Below are 17,719 nucleotides of genomic sequence, written 5' to 3'. Positions count from 1 at the left end.
TCAATAATGAAACTAAAATACATGTGGAAACAAAAGAGAAGAGGGATGATCTACCTTGCTGGTAGAGATAACGTCCTTCATGGGAGCCGCTCTTGAAAGTCTGGTTGATAAGGTAGTTAGAGTACCCGCTACCATTCGTTGACAATAACAAACACCTCTCAAAACTTTACTTTTATGCTCTCTATATGATTTCAAAACTTGAAAAGCTCTAGCACATGATTTAATCCCTGCTTCCCTCTGCGACGGGCCTTTCTTTTACTTTATGTTGAGTCAGTTTACCTACTTCTTTCCATCTTAGAAGCAAACACTTGTGTCAACTGTGCATTGATTCTTACATGCTTGCTTATTACACTTATTATGTTACTTTGCGTTGACAATTATCCATGAGATATGCATGTTGAAAGTTGAAAGCAATTGCTGAAACTTAAATCTTCCTTTGTGTTGCTCCAAAACATCTTATTAAGAATCTATTGCTTTATGAGTTAACTCTTATGCAAGACTTTTTGATGCTTGTCTTGAAAGTACTATTCATGAAAAGTTTTGCTATATGTTATCTATTTGTTAGCAAACTATAGATCATTGCCTTGAGTCACTTCATTCATCTCATATGCTTTACAATAGTATGATCAAGATTATGTTAGTAGCATGACACTTCAGAAATTATTCTTTTTATCGTTTACCTACTCGAGGGCGAGTAGGAACTAAGCTTGGGGATGCTTGATACGTCTCCAACGTATCTATAATTTCTGATGTTCCATGCTAGTTTTATGACGATACCTACATGTTTTGCTCACACTTTATAATGTTTTTATGCATTTTCCGGGACTAACCTATTAACAAGATGCCGAAGTGCCAGTTCTTGTTTTCTCCTGTTTTTGGTTCCAGAAAAGCTGTTCGGGCACTATTCTCGGAATTGGACGAAACAAAAGCCAAACCTCCTATTTTACCGAGACGGACCCAGAACACCGAAGGAGAGACGGAGAAGGGCCAAGGGGGCCCCACACCACCCGGCAGCGCAGCCAAGGAGGGGGCGCGCCCAGGTATGGGGTGGGCCCCTCTGGCACCCCCTCACGCCGCCTCTTCGCCTATATAATCCCTCGCGACGCGAAAACCCTACAACAATCAATCAAACTCCAGAAAGACTCCAGGGGCGCCGCCGCCATCGCGAAACGCCGTTTCGGGGGACAGAATCTCTGTTCCGGCACGCCACCGGGACGGGGAAGTGCCCCCGGAAGCCTTCTCCATCATCGCCACCGCCTCCATCATGCTCCGTGAGTAGTTCCCCCATGGACTACGGGTTCTAGCTGTAGCTAGTTGGTACTCTCTCTCCCATGTACTTCAATACAATGATCTCATGAGCTGCCTTACATGATTGAGATCCATCTGATGTAATCGGTGTTGTGTTTGTTGGGATCCGGTGAATTGTTATATTATGATCAGTCTATCTATATAAGTTTGTGAAGTTATTGTTGCTGCAATCTTGTTGTGTTTAATGTTTGTCACTAGTGCACGAGTGGCATGATCTTAGATTTGAGCTCTATAATTATTGCTTAGATTGTATCTACAAGTTGTTTGCACATGTCTATGTCCGGAACCCGAGGCCCCAGAGTGACAGCAACTGGGATAACTGGAGGGGATGGCTTAGATATGAGGATCACATGTTTTCAGCAAGTGTTAATGCTTTGCTCCAGTGCTCTATTAAAAGGAGTACCTTAATTACCAGTAGATTCCCTTGAGGCCCGGCTGCCACCGGCTGGTAGGACAAAAGATGTTATGCAAGTTTCTCATTGCGAGCACGTATGATTATATATGGAAAACATGCCTACATGATTAATAGACTTGATGTTCTGTCTTAATGCTATTTCAATCCTATCAATTGCCCAACTGTAATTTATTCACCCAACACTTGTTATTGGAGAGTTACCACTAGTGTAGATAGCTGGGAACCCCGGTCCATATGTTATCATCAAATACTCACTCGGTCCTATATGTCATTGGAAGTAGTATCAACTATTTTCTGGTGCCATTGCCTCTGTGTTACTGCTACTGCTGCTGTGTTACTGTTACTATTGCTCTCATATTACTGCTGCTTTCACATCACCCCTGTTGCTAGTGCTTTTCCAGGTACAGCTGAATTGACAACTCAGTTGTTAAGGCTTATAAGTATTCTTTGCTTCCCCTTGTGTCGAATCAATAAATTTGGGTTTTACTTCCCTCGAAGACTGTTGCGATCCCCTATACTTGTGGGTTATCAAGCCTCCAGGACTGTCGGATCAGAAATTCCCGAGAAGACAACTGTTGATGCGCCCAGATACTCTCCATTGTTATGACGGCAGAAAGCGGCAGCAACTCCTCGGCCTTCGGTTTTGGAGACAGCAGCATCAACGTTGATCTTTGGCACAGGATGAGGCGGGGGAATCCACCTAGCCTGCCTAGCGATGGGGCTACCGCCAGAAGTCGCACTCTGCGGTTGTGCCAACGCCTTCAGTTCCTCCAGGTCTGAGTTGACGAAGCCAGGAGTTGACAAAGGGTTTTGAAAGATTTCCTCGTGGATTGCTTTACGTCTCGTCGTCCAAATCACCCAAAGAGACACCGTTAGCCTAGTAAACTGCGCATGTGATAATGTCTCAATGAGTTTGAACAACCAGTTCTTAGCACTTGGCTCACCGATGGACGTCATGTGTTCCACCATTTCATCATCAGAAAGCGCCCAAACGTTGACCGCCATATTGCATTCAATTAAGGAGTGTCTCCAGGAATCAGCTCCGCCATATAATGAACACCGACTAGATTGTGCCATATTACGATGTTCCAATAGATCAGCTGTGGGTAATGATTGTTCAGCTAGTCGCCATAGAAAAACCCGTATCTTCAAAGGTACTTGCATTTTCCATAAGGAGCACCAGGCTTTAGAATCAGCCTCTGTCTTAGAAGACCCCGGATTGCCATCAAAATAATTCTCTCGGTCGATCTTGGTAGCAACCTGTTGCGGTCAGAAACCCACCGGCGAGCAGCGACGGGCAACACAGGAGAGCCGGGAGCAACTTAGGGCTGCGGCTGGCCCTGGTCCCTCCGAGCGATGGCCCGCAAAGACTCCGGCACGCACGTCCGATGCTGATGCAAGGGCATGCCACCTGACCTATACCTGGTCAGGAAGGTGATGGAGATGCCTCGCTTAGTTTCCTGCATGGCATACACGTAAACATTAAATACGAGCCTCGATCGGCTCTCAGGTTGTCCTGTGAATCGGCTCAAGGAGCCGATCCACCCATGATTTGCACGAGGTGTACGAATATATGGTGGTCCTGCTTGATCAAGATAAAGCTAAAACGATCTACGACGATTTGGGGTTTTCACCGCATAATCGGAACGTCCTACTCGTGATTGGGCCTCGCGGCCACGCACGGTGATCGTAAGCCGATCCTAGACAGGGCCTAAAAACCGACACGAGGCTGATCCCCGGAACATCCTGTCTAGGGCTAGCAAACTACACCCTACGCGCCGCTGGATCCTCCAACCCTTTGTAAGGCCTAACTATTGCAGATATTAAACTAATCCTTGAAGAACAAGGAGCAACCGTAACGGATCGGATCTACTGAATAATGATCAAGCGGGGTGCCGCCCCTACGCCTAAGATAGGCGTAAGGGCGGCTAGATGTCTAAGGGTTGCACTACGACAGCATATGATACGAAGAACAATGCTAACCCTAACACATCTAAGATAACTACGTTGCTCGCCATCAAAAAGGCTTCAGTACGAGCAACGCATGGACGACGAATAAACTTGTACTGCCTAGATCGCAAGATGCGATCTAGGCAGCATGATGCTTACCCGGAAGAAAACCCTCGAGACAAGGAAGTTGGCGATGCGCCTAGATTGGTTTGTGATGAACGTGATTGTTGTTTATTTCATAAACCCTAGATACATATTTATAGTCCGTAGACTTTCTAACGTGGGAACAATCCCAACCGTGCACGAGCCAAACTATATCTAATTGATACGTATCCTACTATATTACAGATACATGGGCAAACTAGCCCAAACTTTGCATATAAGGCCGATCCACATATATTCTTCCATGTATAATCTTCAAGCCCATCTTGATCGCGGCCCACCTCTGACTCGGTCAAATTCTGGTGATAACACATGCCCCCCTGGTTTTGGAATTGATAATTCCAAAATCACTCTGATTCTCTTCGTCGGGTCATGTCGTGGCAGAGCAGAACTGTCGCAGCACCCTTCATCATGACGCCCTGCCTTCTCAATTTCTCCGCGTGATTTGACCGTTGTTTTCTTTTCTTCTTTTTTGGGCACCGCCTCCTCGGAAACTACTGTGGCATTGAATCTCTACTATATCCCCTTTATTCAACTGCTCTGAACAGTTCGCCACTTCATCCCCTTGCTCTGCTCTGTCCATCGGCACCCAAAAATCCTCCATCTCCCATAGCCATGTCTTCTTCCTCTTCCTCCTCCGCCTCGTCAGATCTTTCTTCCCAGTCCTTTTCCTCTTCGTCCTCCCCCACCTCGTCAGTCTTCTCCGACTCTTCCTCATCTCGCGAGCCGACGCCGGAGTGGGGCTCGCTGGCGGCGCACGACATCCTCGCCGCATCGGAGTGGGACAAGGAGGAACATGATTCCTCCATCTGGTCCGAGGATGACAAATCCTTGACCGACGGAGAGGACGACCTTCAGTTCCTCGTCGAGGGGGAGGAGGAGGCGGAGAGCGAGGATGACCGCTTCTCCTGGGACGATTTCACCTCCTCCGAAGAAGAGGCGGAGGAGGACGACGACGACTCCCTCGAAGGCTACCCACCGGCGAAGCGCCTCCGCGTCTGGTGGGATGACGACAGCGATGACGACGAGGAGGAAGATGAGACTCCCGTAGAAGGTTACGGGAGCTCTGATGAGGAGCCTATCAGCAGCTGCACCGACGGCAGCGACGACGACGACGAGGGCAGCAACGGCCCTTAGATTAGGGACTAGTAGTAGTAGTCGGCTTTTGTTCTTTCTTCCCTGAGCAATCGGCTCTTTCTTTGTAAGAAATACCGCTTTTAATGAAGAAAATATTCCTCAGTTAATTTTGCTTTCTTGTCAATTTCACCGATCGTCGAACGAAGTCACTGTACAGAGAGCCGATGGCAGGGCATCGGCTTGCACTATAAACGCGATTTGAGGTCGAGCCGTCGCCTATTCACGCGGACCAACAGATCTAACTCACATCCAAACCATCCTCCAACCTTAAACTCGCAGACTGAACTTCTCAGCAACCCACTAGGACATTCATCCAAATATCATGATTTCTGGCCTGAACCGATTCCGTTAACCTGCTTAATTGAGCTTATTCCTCTAGAGTCGATAGCAATGTATCGGCTTTATTACTCTGAAGTCGATGCCCGTGCATCAGCTGTACTCGCATACTGTTGTCTCCGTATGTTTTCTCAAGTCGATGTCTGCGCATCGGCTGTGATTTTTTTTTTACTGGCCGATTTTAAATCGGCCTCCATACCTTACTGCCCATCATCCCACATGCTTGGGAAATACTTCTTGAGGTGTTGACCATTGACGGCTACTGGGAACTTAACGCCGTCCAACTGTTCCAGCATGTATGCATTACCCTTCAAGGCCTGGACGACTTTGTACGGACCGTGCCAATTAGGAGACCATTTGCCATATGCCTTGTCCCTAGTTCCTAACGGCAACACAGCTTCCCATACTAGATCACCAACTTGAAACTCCTTTGGTCTAACCTTCTTATTGTAGGCACGAGCTACCCTGGCTTTGTTCTCTTTAATCTTCTCCAACGACCAAAGCCTAAGTTCTGTTGCGTCCTCAATAGTGTCACTCATCAAAGCTGCATATTCTTCGGTTGTTAGATCATTCTGAAACGTGACACGTCTTGATCCAGCCGTAATTTCCCAAGGTAATACGGCTTCCTGTCCATAGACGAGCTGGTACGGCGAAGTTTTTATAGCTCCATGGCACGACATGCGGTAGGCCCACAAAGCTTCTGATAACTTTTCATGCCAATCCCTAGGGTTCTCGTCAATTTTTCTCTTGATCAGCTTGATCAAGCTCTGATTGGACGCTTCAGCTTGCCCATTGGCTTGAGCATAGTATGGAGATGATCGGATCAGCTTAATCCCCATGTCATCGCAGAACTTTCTGAATTCTTTAGAAATAAAGACCGAACCTCCATCGGTCGTGATAGTTTGGGGAATCCCGAACCTATGAATGACGTGTTCTTTCACAAACTTGATCACATCTTCTGATTTCACCTTCTTCATAGGGACGGCCTCCACCCACTTGGTGAAGTAATCTGTGATAACCAAAATCCATTCATGTTTTTTACTCGACGCCGGATGGATTTTGCCGATCATATCCATGCCCCACCCTCGAAACGGCCAAGGCTTGATGATAGGGTTCATTGCTGATGCGGGTACCATCTGAATCTTCCCGAACATCTGACACGCTTGGCACCCCTTGTAGTACTTGAAGCAATCTTCAAGCATGGTGGGCCAATAAAACCCTGATCGCCTAATTAGCCACTTCATCTTATGAGCCGACTGATGAGTTCCACAGGCGCCTTCATGCACCTCATGTAAGAGCCGATTAGACTCGCTTGGTCCCGTGCACTTGAGTAGTAACCCTTCCAACGTCCTGTAGAACATGTCGTCTCCTATGAGGACATACTTCATGGCTTTGTATCTTATCCGTTTAGGTGCCCCCCGAGCCGAATCTTTTAAGTAATTGAAGATTTCGGCTCTCCAATCATCCTGTTCCAGGAACTGCACCTGAACTTCTGACCCGTCAGATATGTCTATATAGCCTGACGCCATTTGTGCGAGATTGTTGGCCTCGGTGTTTTGGGATCTTGGGACCCAATTAAAGTTGATGTACCGAAACTGTGTCATCAACTCACGGCATTCCATCCAATATGGGAAAAGCGATTCACTCTCGCACTTATATTCATCCGTGAGCTGGTTAATCACCAACTTGGAGTCTCCACAAAGCTCTACTGCTTCTGCCCCGGCTTCCAGTAACAACTCCATTCCCTTACGCACTGCCTCATATTCCGCGACATTGTTGGTGCAAGGGGTAGATAGTCTGATGGAAAAGGAGTATGCTGCCCCCCGAGGCGACACGAGCAGAATGCCGATGCCACAACCATCATCGCAAGCCGATCCATCGAAGAACATAGCCCATGCACGTATAGACAGTGCTGCTATATTGGTACTGATCCGTTCAGCTATCAGATCGGCCAACGCTTGCCCCTTGACTGCTTTCGCGGGCTGATACCGAAGATCGAACTCTGACAACGCAAACATCCACTTACCAAGTCGGCCTTTCAAAACAGGGGCCGACAGCATGTGCTTGACAACGTCTGACTTGCATATGACGATGATCTCTGCCGTCAAAAGGATGTGATGAAGCTTGGTGCAGGTGAAGAACAGGCAGAGGCAAAGCTTCTCGACCTCAGGATACCTTGTCTCCGCGTCCAACATCCTTCTGCTGAGGTAGAAAACGACCTTTTCAACACCCTCGTAGAGTTGCACCACCACCGAAGCGATGGACGTGTCAGCTACTGATAAGTAGATGTAGAACGGCCTGTCTTGTTGGGGCAGAACTAGCACAGGCGGCGTCGTCAGATACCGCTTAATCTCATCAAACGCCTGCTGCTGTTCTGCCCCCCAGTGAAACTCATCGTCAGTTTTAGTTTTCACTAGTGCCATGAACGGCTCGATTCGTCCTGACAGATTAGAGATGAATCGTCGGACAAAATTGATCTTGCCGATGAGACGTTGGAGTTCCTTCTTCGTGGTGGGCGGCTGCATGGTACGCACCGCCTCTTGACTTTTCAGGCCGATCTCAATTCCCCCTTCATGAACCAGAAAACCTAGGAACTGACCAGCCGTCACACCAAAAGCACACTTCTTCGGATTCATTCTCAGTCCGAACTTCCGAGTTCGGTCTAGGATGCGCCGTAAATCATCCAAGTGTCCCTCCATGGAGACAGATTTGACTACCACGTCATCGATGTAGATTTCCACCAACTTGCCGATCAGATCGTGAAATATATAATTCATGGCTCGTTGGTACGTTGCACCAGCATTCTTCAACCCAAAGGTCATGACTACATATTCAAACAAGCCTCGCCCCGGTACTCAATGCGGTCTTGTGTATATCTTCTGGAGCCATGAAGATTTGGTTATAGCCGGCGTTGCCATCCATGAAGCTCAACACCTTGTGGCCAGCGGCTGCATTGATCAATGTTTCTGCCACAGGCATCGGATATTCATCTTTTGGAGTGGCTCTGTTGAGATCTCGGAAATCGATGGCCACACGCCATCGGCCGTCCTTCTTCTCTACAGGAACGATACTGGAGATCCACTCAGCATACCTGCATGGCCTGATGAACCCGGCGGCCAACATCTTCTCGATCTCTTTCTTGACTTCTTCCAGAATTTCGGCCCTCATCTGACGTGCTCGTTGTTGGAACGGCCGAAATCCTTTCTTAAGGGGGAGCCGATGTTCAATGATGCTCCTGTCTAACCCAGGCATCTCTGTGTAATCCCATGCAAAGCAATCTGGGTATTCTTTCAACAGAGCTATCATCTGACCCCTGAGATGTGGATCTAACTTCCTGCTGATGAAAGTTGGTCGCGGCTTATCCCCAGGACCGATGTCGACTTCCCCTAGCTCATCAGCCGATGTAAACCCATACCCTAACTTCCCATCACCTGTGAGGTCGACACCAAATGCAGGGAGAGCGTGTGGCACGGATAGTACGGGCTGATTGCTGGAATCGGCCTTCCTCTTGATCGTAACCAGGATTTTTTGGAAGTGTCGGGACCGATCGCGCGGAACGGCTCCCTCCTTGTCCTCGCTATGAGAGCAGCTGCCCTCGTCTCCGTCCTTACCAGGGTGGCGCTCAAGTCCTACCATGTTGATGTTGAACGAGAATCTTGGCTGGTACCTCCCGGGGTATGTGCACTCCACCATGTCGACGGCGTATGCCAGCGAATTCGGCACTTCCGGTGTTGTCAACGGGAATGGCAGCGGTGGACGGGATTGGAGTGGCATCTCTCCTTGGTAAGTTCCGAGAACTGGTCCTGACGGAGAGTACTGATGCCTCATGATTTCCTGGATCATTCGAAAAGCGACACGCTCCAAAGTGTTCACCAGGCTCTCAGAATGGCGGTGCAGGGAGTGAGCCACCATGTAGCTAATCTCTTGACGCAGGGACCTGGTGCGTTCTTCTGACGGGGCGGACAGGTCCACTCCGTCGAGCGCGCCTTCAGGTGAGAACCCTTTCCACCTGACGCCATGTGAGCGGGTTCTGTGAAAAGAGCCGATGAGGTCGGCTTCGAGGATCGCTTTGACCTCGTCGTACTTCTTCTTGAGCTCCTCGGTCAGATCCTCGTACGTGACTGGAGTGCCGTCCGCCATCTCAGATGTAGATGGCGATGTGGTTGATGTCGAAGATTGTCCCACCGGGCGTGCTGCATGTGTTGCGGTCAGAAACCCACCGGCGAGCAGCGACGGGCAACACAGGAGAGCTGGGAGCAACTTAGGGCTGCGGCTGGCCCTGGTCCCTCCGAGCGACGGCCCGCAAAGACTCCGGCACGCACGTACGATGCTGATGCAAGGGCGTGCCACCTGACCTATACCTGGTCAGGAAGGTGATGGAGATGCCTCGCTTAGTTTCCTGCATGGCATACACGTAAACATTAAATACGAGCCTCGATCGGCTCTCAGGTTGTCCTGTGAATCGGCTTAAGGAGCCGATCCACCCATGATTCGCACGAGGTGTACGAATATATGGTGGTCCTGCTTGATCAAGATAAAGCTAAAACGATCTACGACGATTTGGGGTTTTCACCGCATAATTGGAACGTCCTACTCGTGATTGGGCCTCGCGGCCACGCACGGTGATCGTAAGCCGATCCTAGACAGGGCCTAAAAACCAACACGAGGTTGATCCCCGGAACATCCTGTCTAGGGCTAGCAAACTACACCCTACGCGCCGCTGGATCCTCCAACCCTTTGTAAGGCCTAACTATTGCAGATATTAAACTAATCCTTGAAGAACAAGGAGCAACCGTAACGGATCGGATCTACTGAATAATGATCAAGCGGGGTGCCGCCCCTACACCTAAGATAGGCGTAAGGGCGGCTAGATGTCTAAGGGTTGCACTACGACAGCATATGATACGAAGAACAATGCTAACCCTAACACATCTAAGATAACTACGTTGCTCGCCATCAAAAAGGCTTCAGTACGAGCAACGCATGGACGACGAATAAACTTGTACTGCCTAGATCGCAAGATGCGATCTAGGCAGCATGATGCTTACCCGGAAGAAAACCCTCGAGACAAGGGAGTTGGCGATGCGCCTAGATTGGTTTGTGATGAACGTGATTGTTGTTTATTTCATAAACCCTAGATACATATTTATAGTCCGTAGACTTTCTAACGTGGGAACAATCCCAACCGTGCACGAGCCAAACTATATCTAATTGATACGTATCCTACTATATTACAGATACATGGGCAAACTAGCCCAAACTTTGCATATAAGGCCGATCCACATATATTCTTCCATGTATAATCTTCAAGCCCATCTTGATCGCGGCCCACCTCTGACTCGGTCAAATTCTGGTGATAACACAACCATGATTCTATATGCCGATCTCACACTGAACATACCTCTTGGGTCAAAGTTCCAGGCCCAAAAATCCTCCTGCCTTCTCGTGCACAGCGGAATGCCCATGATAACCGATGCATCCATTGGCAAGAAAAACTCCCGAATGACCTCCTCCTTCCAATTCGCATTTGTTTCATCAATCAACTCGCTGACCAGCTTCGGTGGGTTTTGTTTCAACGAAACAATAGGTCTCATGTTTGTATCCCTCGGAAGCCAATTATGCTCCCAAATTTTTGTGGATCTCCCATCACCGATGCGCTGGGCGAGAATATCCCTTCCTTCAATAATTGACCGCCAGATCTTTGAAGGATGTGAGCCAAGGTTAGCCTCTAGAATTGACGAGTTCGGGAAATAGATGGCTTTTTTTTTGCGAATGGGGAAATATATGGCTTTAAGGAGCCATGCACTCAAGGAGTTTGGCTCCTGTAGAATTCTCCACGACTGCCGCGCAAGCAAGGTCAGGTTGAACAACTCAATGTCGCAGATGAATTTACGTCTGGAACAAACAGGTGGCTGGGAGCACAAGGGCAATAGGTGGGCTTTGTGTATTCTAGAAAAAAATGATGTGGGCTTTGCCGCAAGGCTTTGAGGAGACGGGAATGGTGGAACAAAATTGCTCCTTGATTCGGGTCCGACGTCCGAGTAAAGAGGCCACCGGCCCGTTCGGCCCTATTTCTTACACGACAGAACCATCCACCGCTGCTCTTCCACTGAAAAACAAAATCCATGTTTCAGAGTTCAGACAGTCTAGTTTCCTGCTGAACAAAAAGTCTAGTTTCACTCTAAATTCCCCCCGAGAAAACTTCTACCCAATGTTCTTCCGTACGCCAGGAACAAAACAACTAACGAGAAGGGGTTGCTAAACTTTATTTATTCTTCGCATCTTCCAGGTTCAGTTCCAGCAAGACTGCAAGCTCGGCCGTGCACGTATTGTCAACGATCATACCCATTCAGGGCATTGCTGTCGTGAACTCGCAGCCACAAAATGTAGCGGAAAGAAACTGTTGACGAATTTCGATAGGCCAATGGAAATGCCAGACAATGGCGAAATCAACTCTGGGCGATGTGGACAGAGGAGCCGCTACATGCATGTCACGTAGTTTATACACGAATTTGAGCCATCCAGGCCGTCAGCATCGGCCCTGACGCGAGCTACAGACACCCTCGAGAAACATTTTGAATGTTATTAGTATCCCGCGAGTCAAACATGTCGAAATCTGAGCGTAATTTCTCAGATGTGATGTGATGCTGGGCTTCTAGATTGCTGCCAGTTTACGCTGCTCGTGTTCGTGTATCCGAAAACTCTAGAAAAAGGCCGACCTCTGGGAAGGGAAGAGACTCGCTCCGCGCGCGCCACGTGGTTGAACGTGGGACGCGGAATTTGCCGGTGGAGTGCCTTCGCGTTTGACACGTGTTGCTTTCTGGTGATTTTGCAAACCGTCCACTTCTCGTAACGGGTCCGCTTCGCACTTATCGGGTTTATGGAGACCCGTTTCGCGTGTGGCTTTATCTCCGTTTTTCTCTTATTCTTCTTCTGTCGTTTGGGAGGTTCGTGGGTTCTGGTTCTTTCGGCTCGTCGTCTCGTCGGCGGCGCTGCTATTTTCCCTTCTCCTCCGTTGCTGTCGAGAACCTCTCGCAACTCATCGTCGGCGGACGTTTTTCCTCGCCTGCAGGTAAGCGCCGTCGCGTTTTTCTGGCTGCTTAGGTTTTCTAAGATCTTGGTTTTTCCCTTTGATTCGATTAGATCGAATCAGTTTTTTCCCTTTGTATTTCCGGGCAGTGAGTTTTCTGGGGAATTAATGGGAGGGAGGTAGCACTTTCAAATGGAAAATATGCGGAAGGCGGATGTAGATGCGTTTTCCCTCAGTAAAGTCGTGCTTTTTTCATCTATTTCTTCCGCTGCTTCTTGGTTACACACCTTCTGAGGAACATTAGTTAGGGTTTCCCTTTGTCGTAGTAGCCGCATGATTCCACAATTCGTGATGACATGCATGTTATTATTTAGGATTTCTTGGTCTTTTTTCTTGTCGATTTACCCGCCCTGGAGGAGCCGCTGAGTTTCCCGTGTCGTGTTGACATGCATATGCGACGACTCTGGTGGTTCTTGTGGTTTCTATCTGTGTATTCTGCTGTATTGTTTGGTCTAGTTTTATCACACATCGTACCTGAACTAGTTCTAGGGTTTGTCCAGTGCTTGTTCATAAGATGGTTTTGTACTCCTGTGTGTCCAGCCATTTCTGTCGTGTACTTGCTGTCCTTTGTGTATGGTACTTGTTCGTGTTTGTCCTTGGTACTCGTGTGACAATTTGTTCTGTACTTGTTCTCCTATATTTCTTGTACTTGTGCACCTGTATCTCTTGTAGTTGTGCACCTATAACTCTTGTACTTGTGCACCTACAACTCTTGTACTTGTGCACATATATCTCTCGTACTTGTGCACCTATATCTCTTGTACTTGTGCACCTATATCTTTAACTTGTGCTCCTATATAACTTGTATTTGTGCACCTATATCTCTTGAACTTGTGCACCTATATAACTTGTACTTGTACTTGAGCACCGACTTGTATTGTAATTGTGCACTGATAACTTCATATTGGTTGGCGCCGTGCAGTATAGACTTGTACAATTTGTTTCTTTTCTAGAGTTTTCGTTTGTGCTAGTGTTTATCTGGTTGTTTTTTTGTCTAGTTTCCCTTGGTCTATTTGTTGTATAGTTTTGCGGCACCAAAGTTGCTGCTCGGTTACACGTCTTTGCCAGTGCATGCGTGTAAATTATGTTGGTCTCCTTTGGTTTATTTGGTTGTCGATGTATCTGCGCCAGAGGCGCGTATTGTTTTAGATGTGTAGTGAGGATATGCAATTGTTACGACATAGGTGGTTTGTGTGGTTTCTCTTGTAATCTTTTTTTGTTGTCCTGTTTTTTATAGTTTCGAAAGTGATAAGCTGCACACATCGTACCTGAACTAACTTTAGTGTTCTCCAGTGCTTGTTCTGGTTGGAACAGATGGCAAATCCAGGTTTTCACTCTCGTGCGGATATTCCTGACCATCTTCGTGAAGCAGTCGATCGTCACATCTCAGATATGTTTCCTGGTGAAATGCATAATGATGTAAGGTTTTTTATTATGTCTTTTGATTTTTAATTATTGTGTTATTGTAAATTGCATTCTTAATTGTGTTTTTTATTTACAGTTACGTTGTAAGCTAAGAGAAATGTGTAAGACTTTCTTCACTTCCTCGATGATAAGAACGGGACGTGTTCTTGTTGATCAGATGCGTGATATGGTTTCTCTTTTGTCAATTGAGTTGAAGAAGCAGCCATGTACCTGCAAGGGAAAGGAGCCTGACACTAAAAATGATGGTACTAACGAGCCTTTCATGGACGAAGATCCTGAACCTGATGATTATTGTATTGAGGAATGTTGTCTTGATCGTGGGGGGCCATGTACTCGCAAGCGAAAGGAGCCTGGAACTGAAAATGTTGTTGGAAGTAGTTCTATGGCACAGGAGGATGATGCTTATGCAGACACCGATTCTGATGATTGTCTTGAGCTTAAGGAGCTAGATGGGGAAGAGGATGTTCCTGTAACTGCTTTGCATAGAATGTTGTTTGCTGATGTACTTCAGGCACCTATGAATTACATTGAAGGGTAAGCGTTGGAATTCAATTTTCCATTTATTTTTCATCTTTTTTTTTCTGTATAGACGGATGTTTATTCCTGTTGTTTTTAACAATTGTAGTAGCGAGAAAATACTTGAAGTTGGTGGAAAGTCTGTCAGCTGGCATAATTTCTACGTTGCTATGAAGGGTGGTGGTTTCATGGATCCTTCTGTTATGGATGTCTTTCTTAAGTGCGTTGACGATGGTCTTGATTTCTTATTTATTCCAAGCTCTTTGGCGGTACGTCATGTGTATATGTTTTAGATTTATCTATTTTTTAACTAAATGTTTTTAGCATTTATTTTTTTAAACATTTTCTTGTTGTTTCTTCCAGCATATTCTTGATGTGGACGAGGCGGACCCTATTCATCTTGCTGCAAGTTTTGCAGAACATGATCTGAAGTACTATGTTTTGGATAGGGAAGAGGCATGTTTGTCATGTTTTGTTTGGCGCTTATATTTTTTCTATTACAAGTATTGTGAATGCTTTCTTATTTCTCGTGGGATTGTTTATTTTCAAACAGGTCTACATTGCTTGTTGCGATTACAGCCATTGGTGGGTTATCTTTGTCGACATCCATTTCAGGAAATTTAGAGTGTCTAGCTCACTGAAGTTGACTGAATCTCAGATGGCTTCTACTGAAAGAATTGTATGGTTTTCGTTGCAATCTAGCTACTTAAATAATTATTTGCACATGACAACAATAACTTTTATTTTTTAATCTTTCAGTGCAAATCATTCAAGAAACTTTACAGTCATCTTCATGGTGTCGAGGGATTAAATATCTCATCGTTCAAGATAAAAGTTTGCGGCACCCCTTCTTGTTCAGAGTAATCATCTTTTCTTAATGTGAACTATGATTTTATATTGTTTACTGTGTTTGGATTTAGTTGTTTCTTTCTTTCTGACCATTAGGAAAAGCGCGAGGCGTGACTGTGGTATCTATGCAATGAGGTTCATTTGGATATTCAAGGCTAATTTTTACCCAAATGTATTCAAGGTAGGTAATGTGTTGTGTTCATACTTTTATTCAATAGTATATAAGGCAGGTTTTTAGTTATCGTTCACTGTATAATAGTACATGTCAATGGTTCTTTTTAGTACTTGTGCATCCTTTTTTTTAGTAGTTGTGAACTTTTTCGTTCGGCGCTCGTGCATTCTGAATTTTTGTGCATTTTTCGTTTAAGATAACTAATCATTGTGTTGTTTTGTGTTTTTCAGGCTGACATCGAAAGTTTTCGGCGCTTCTTCACCGGAATGATGCTCACTTATGATTCTCCTGATTATTTGGCAAGTTTCGTACGCGAACAGATCGAAGAATTCAAAAGTAAGTACTGTTTTTTAATGGTTAACCTTTATTCACCAAAGAAGTCAATGAAGTGAACTTGATTGTACAAAAATAAGTAGATAAGAACATTACATATCCATTTCCATTTTCTGTATCATATATTCTAAATATTCCTGTGGCCTCCTCCTTGATTTATTCCTACTTTTGTTGCTCTCCTTTTGATATCCTTTGTTCATTGTCGACCTCTGCAAAAATAAATAGATTTTAAATTTATGTTTAGCCTGTCGGAAAAAGCAGATTATTTGCATCAGTAGGTTTTCATCACTGACAAAGTAACTTCATGGGCACACTTACCTTGTTAATATGTTTCTTGTACCAAAAACTAGATATTCCATGTTGCATCTTATTCTTCCGTTGTGGTAGTACATACCGTACGTGTTTCCTGGTTGTGTTGTTCTTTCGTTGTGTTACTATCGTTATTTCGTGTGTGTTGCTTGATTGATCATGTGCTGTATTGCTTGTATATCTCTCGCTGTGATGCTTTCGCTTCGTCTTTCACGCTGCATGTGCTGGTGCCTGTGGCTGTCTCTCGCTGCAATTTGTGCTTTCTGCTTCACATCCTGTTCCGTTGTGTCCTGATTTTTTGCGTTGTCCGCATTTTATTTGTCTTGTTTTCTGTCTTTTTCTCAACCTGGCATCATTCTGTCTCCTCTTTTTGTTCCTCTTCGTCGGACATTGGTGGGTCACGTAATGTTTCGTTGCTACCTGCTTTCTTCATCGTGTAGTTTTTTAGCTCCTTCATCTTCTCTTATTGCTGCCAGCACTTTTGTTTCCATATCACGCATACACTGAATCATGACATTATATGCTTTGTCATTTGGGCACGCTTTGTTGCAAAGTTCTGCCATATGGCTCATCACACTGGCAAACTTTAGTGTTTCGTCTCCGCAAGAAGCATCTGCGACATTTCCTAATGTTGCGAGTTCCATGTCTATGTCTTTTCTCCATCTTTTAATCACAAAACTCTCTGGCAAATCATTGATCTCCATGTGAACCATTGCTTTTATTACATGGCAGCAATGTATACCATCCCTCTGCATCTTTTTGCAGGAACACATGAAGTTCTTTTTTTCATCGTCAAATGTGACGTCAAACAACTCCCTTTTGAATTCCATGTGGTTGTAGAATTTCACTATTCTTTTCAGACGCAGGTGGCGACCAGGTTCAAGTGATCCATCTACCTTGAATGCCGTGTTGTTTGTGATCTCAGTCTGGAACTTCTCGAATATTTCATGCGTGAATTGTTCAAGAGCTTGCTTCTCAAACGGATGTCTTGTTACTAGTTTTGCTATTTTCAGTGTTGATGTGAGCTTCTTCTTGTCCAGGGCAGATAAGCACTTGTCTTGTATGACCTCATATTGCTCAAGGAACATTGTTATTGTGTCTGTGTGCTGGCTATAGCATTTCCACATGTTATTTGTGCTCTCGCTCCTTCCTGTGCTTGATGAGAATGGGTAAAATTTATCCATGAAGTACGCTGGTACCCACCTGTATCTTATCCTGAATAACTTGCTTAGGTGTTCTTCTCCGCCAGCATTGTAATCCTTTATCACTTTATTCCATCCCATTTCGAACTCATCTGGTGTGAATGCGTTCTTCGCAATGTACATTAGCATTTCCGACAGTCCTGAGTTTTTTGCAAAGAAGGTGCTCTCTTTCTGACTCATCTTGGTCACGATGTGGTAGTAGCAGTTCCTGTGGGTTGTAGACTTTAGAACTGTTTGTATTGCTTTCTTCATTGCTTTGTCCTGGTCTGTTATTATTGTCTTTGGTTCTTTTCCACCCATGGCCTGAACAAATGTTTCCAGAACCCATATAAATATTTCGTTGTTTGATCCTTCAGCAGAGCAACGGCAAACAAGATCATGGAGCCGTGATTATTGACCCCAACTATAGGAACAAATGGTAATCCATACTTATTTGTGCTGAAAGTTGTGTCGAAAGATATGTAGTCACCGAACAGCTTGTAGTACATTACGCACACTGCGTCCATCCAAAACAG

At 45.8% G+C, this 17,719-nt stretch overlaps 1 protein-coding gene and 1 long non-coding RNA gene across 2 annotated transcripts; one reads left to right on the top strand and one right to left on the bottom strand.

Annotated features, from left to right (window-relative positions):
* Positions 1-14,289: 14,289 nt before the first annotated feature.
* On the top strand, positions 14,290-15,196 carry LOC127298223 (uncharacterized). The gene is made up of 4 exons (XR_011746072.1): positions 14,290-14,357; positions 14,449-14,608; positions 14,703-15,018; positions 15,099-15,196. It is a non-coding gene; the product is annotated as an uncharacterized lncRNA (long non-coding RNA).
* A 1,222-nt stretch (positions 15,197-16,418) lies between these two features.
* LOC127304092 (protein FAR-RED IMPAIRED RESPONSE 1-like) lies at positions 16,419-17,504 on the bottom strand. The gene has a single exon (XM_051334803.2). The coding sequence runs from the start codon at positions 17,502-17,504 to the stop codon at positions 16,419-16,421; it is 1,086 nt and encodes a 361-aa protein (XP_051190763.2).
* Between the last annotated feature and the right edge of the window lie 215 nt (positions 17,505-17,719).

The sequence above is a fragment of the Lolium perenne genome, chromosome 5, assembly GCF_019359855.2.
Source record: "Lolium perenne isolate Kyuss_39 chromosome 5, Kyuss_2.0, whole genome shotgun sequence".
Taxonomy (NCBI): Eukaryota; Viridiplantae; Streptophyta; class Magnoliopsida; order Poales; family Poaceae; genus Lolium; species Lolium perenne.
The sequence above is the reverse complement of the archived record's forward strand: the minus strand, read 5'-3'. Positions and strand labels throughout refer to the sequence as shown.

What these genes read in the sequence shown, in the direction of transcription:
- LOC127304092 (XM_051334803.2), bottom strand. Translation starts at nt 17,504, where the DNA reads ATGGGTGGAAAAGAACCAAAGACAATAATAACAGACCAGGACAAAGCA.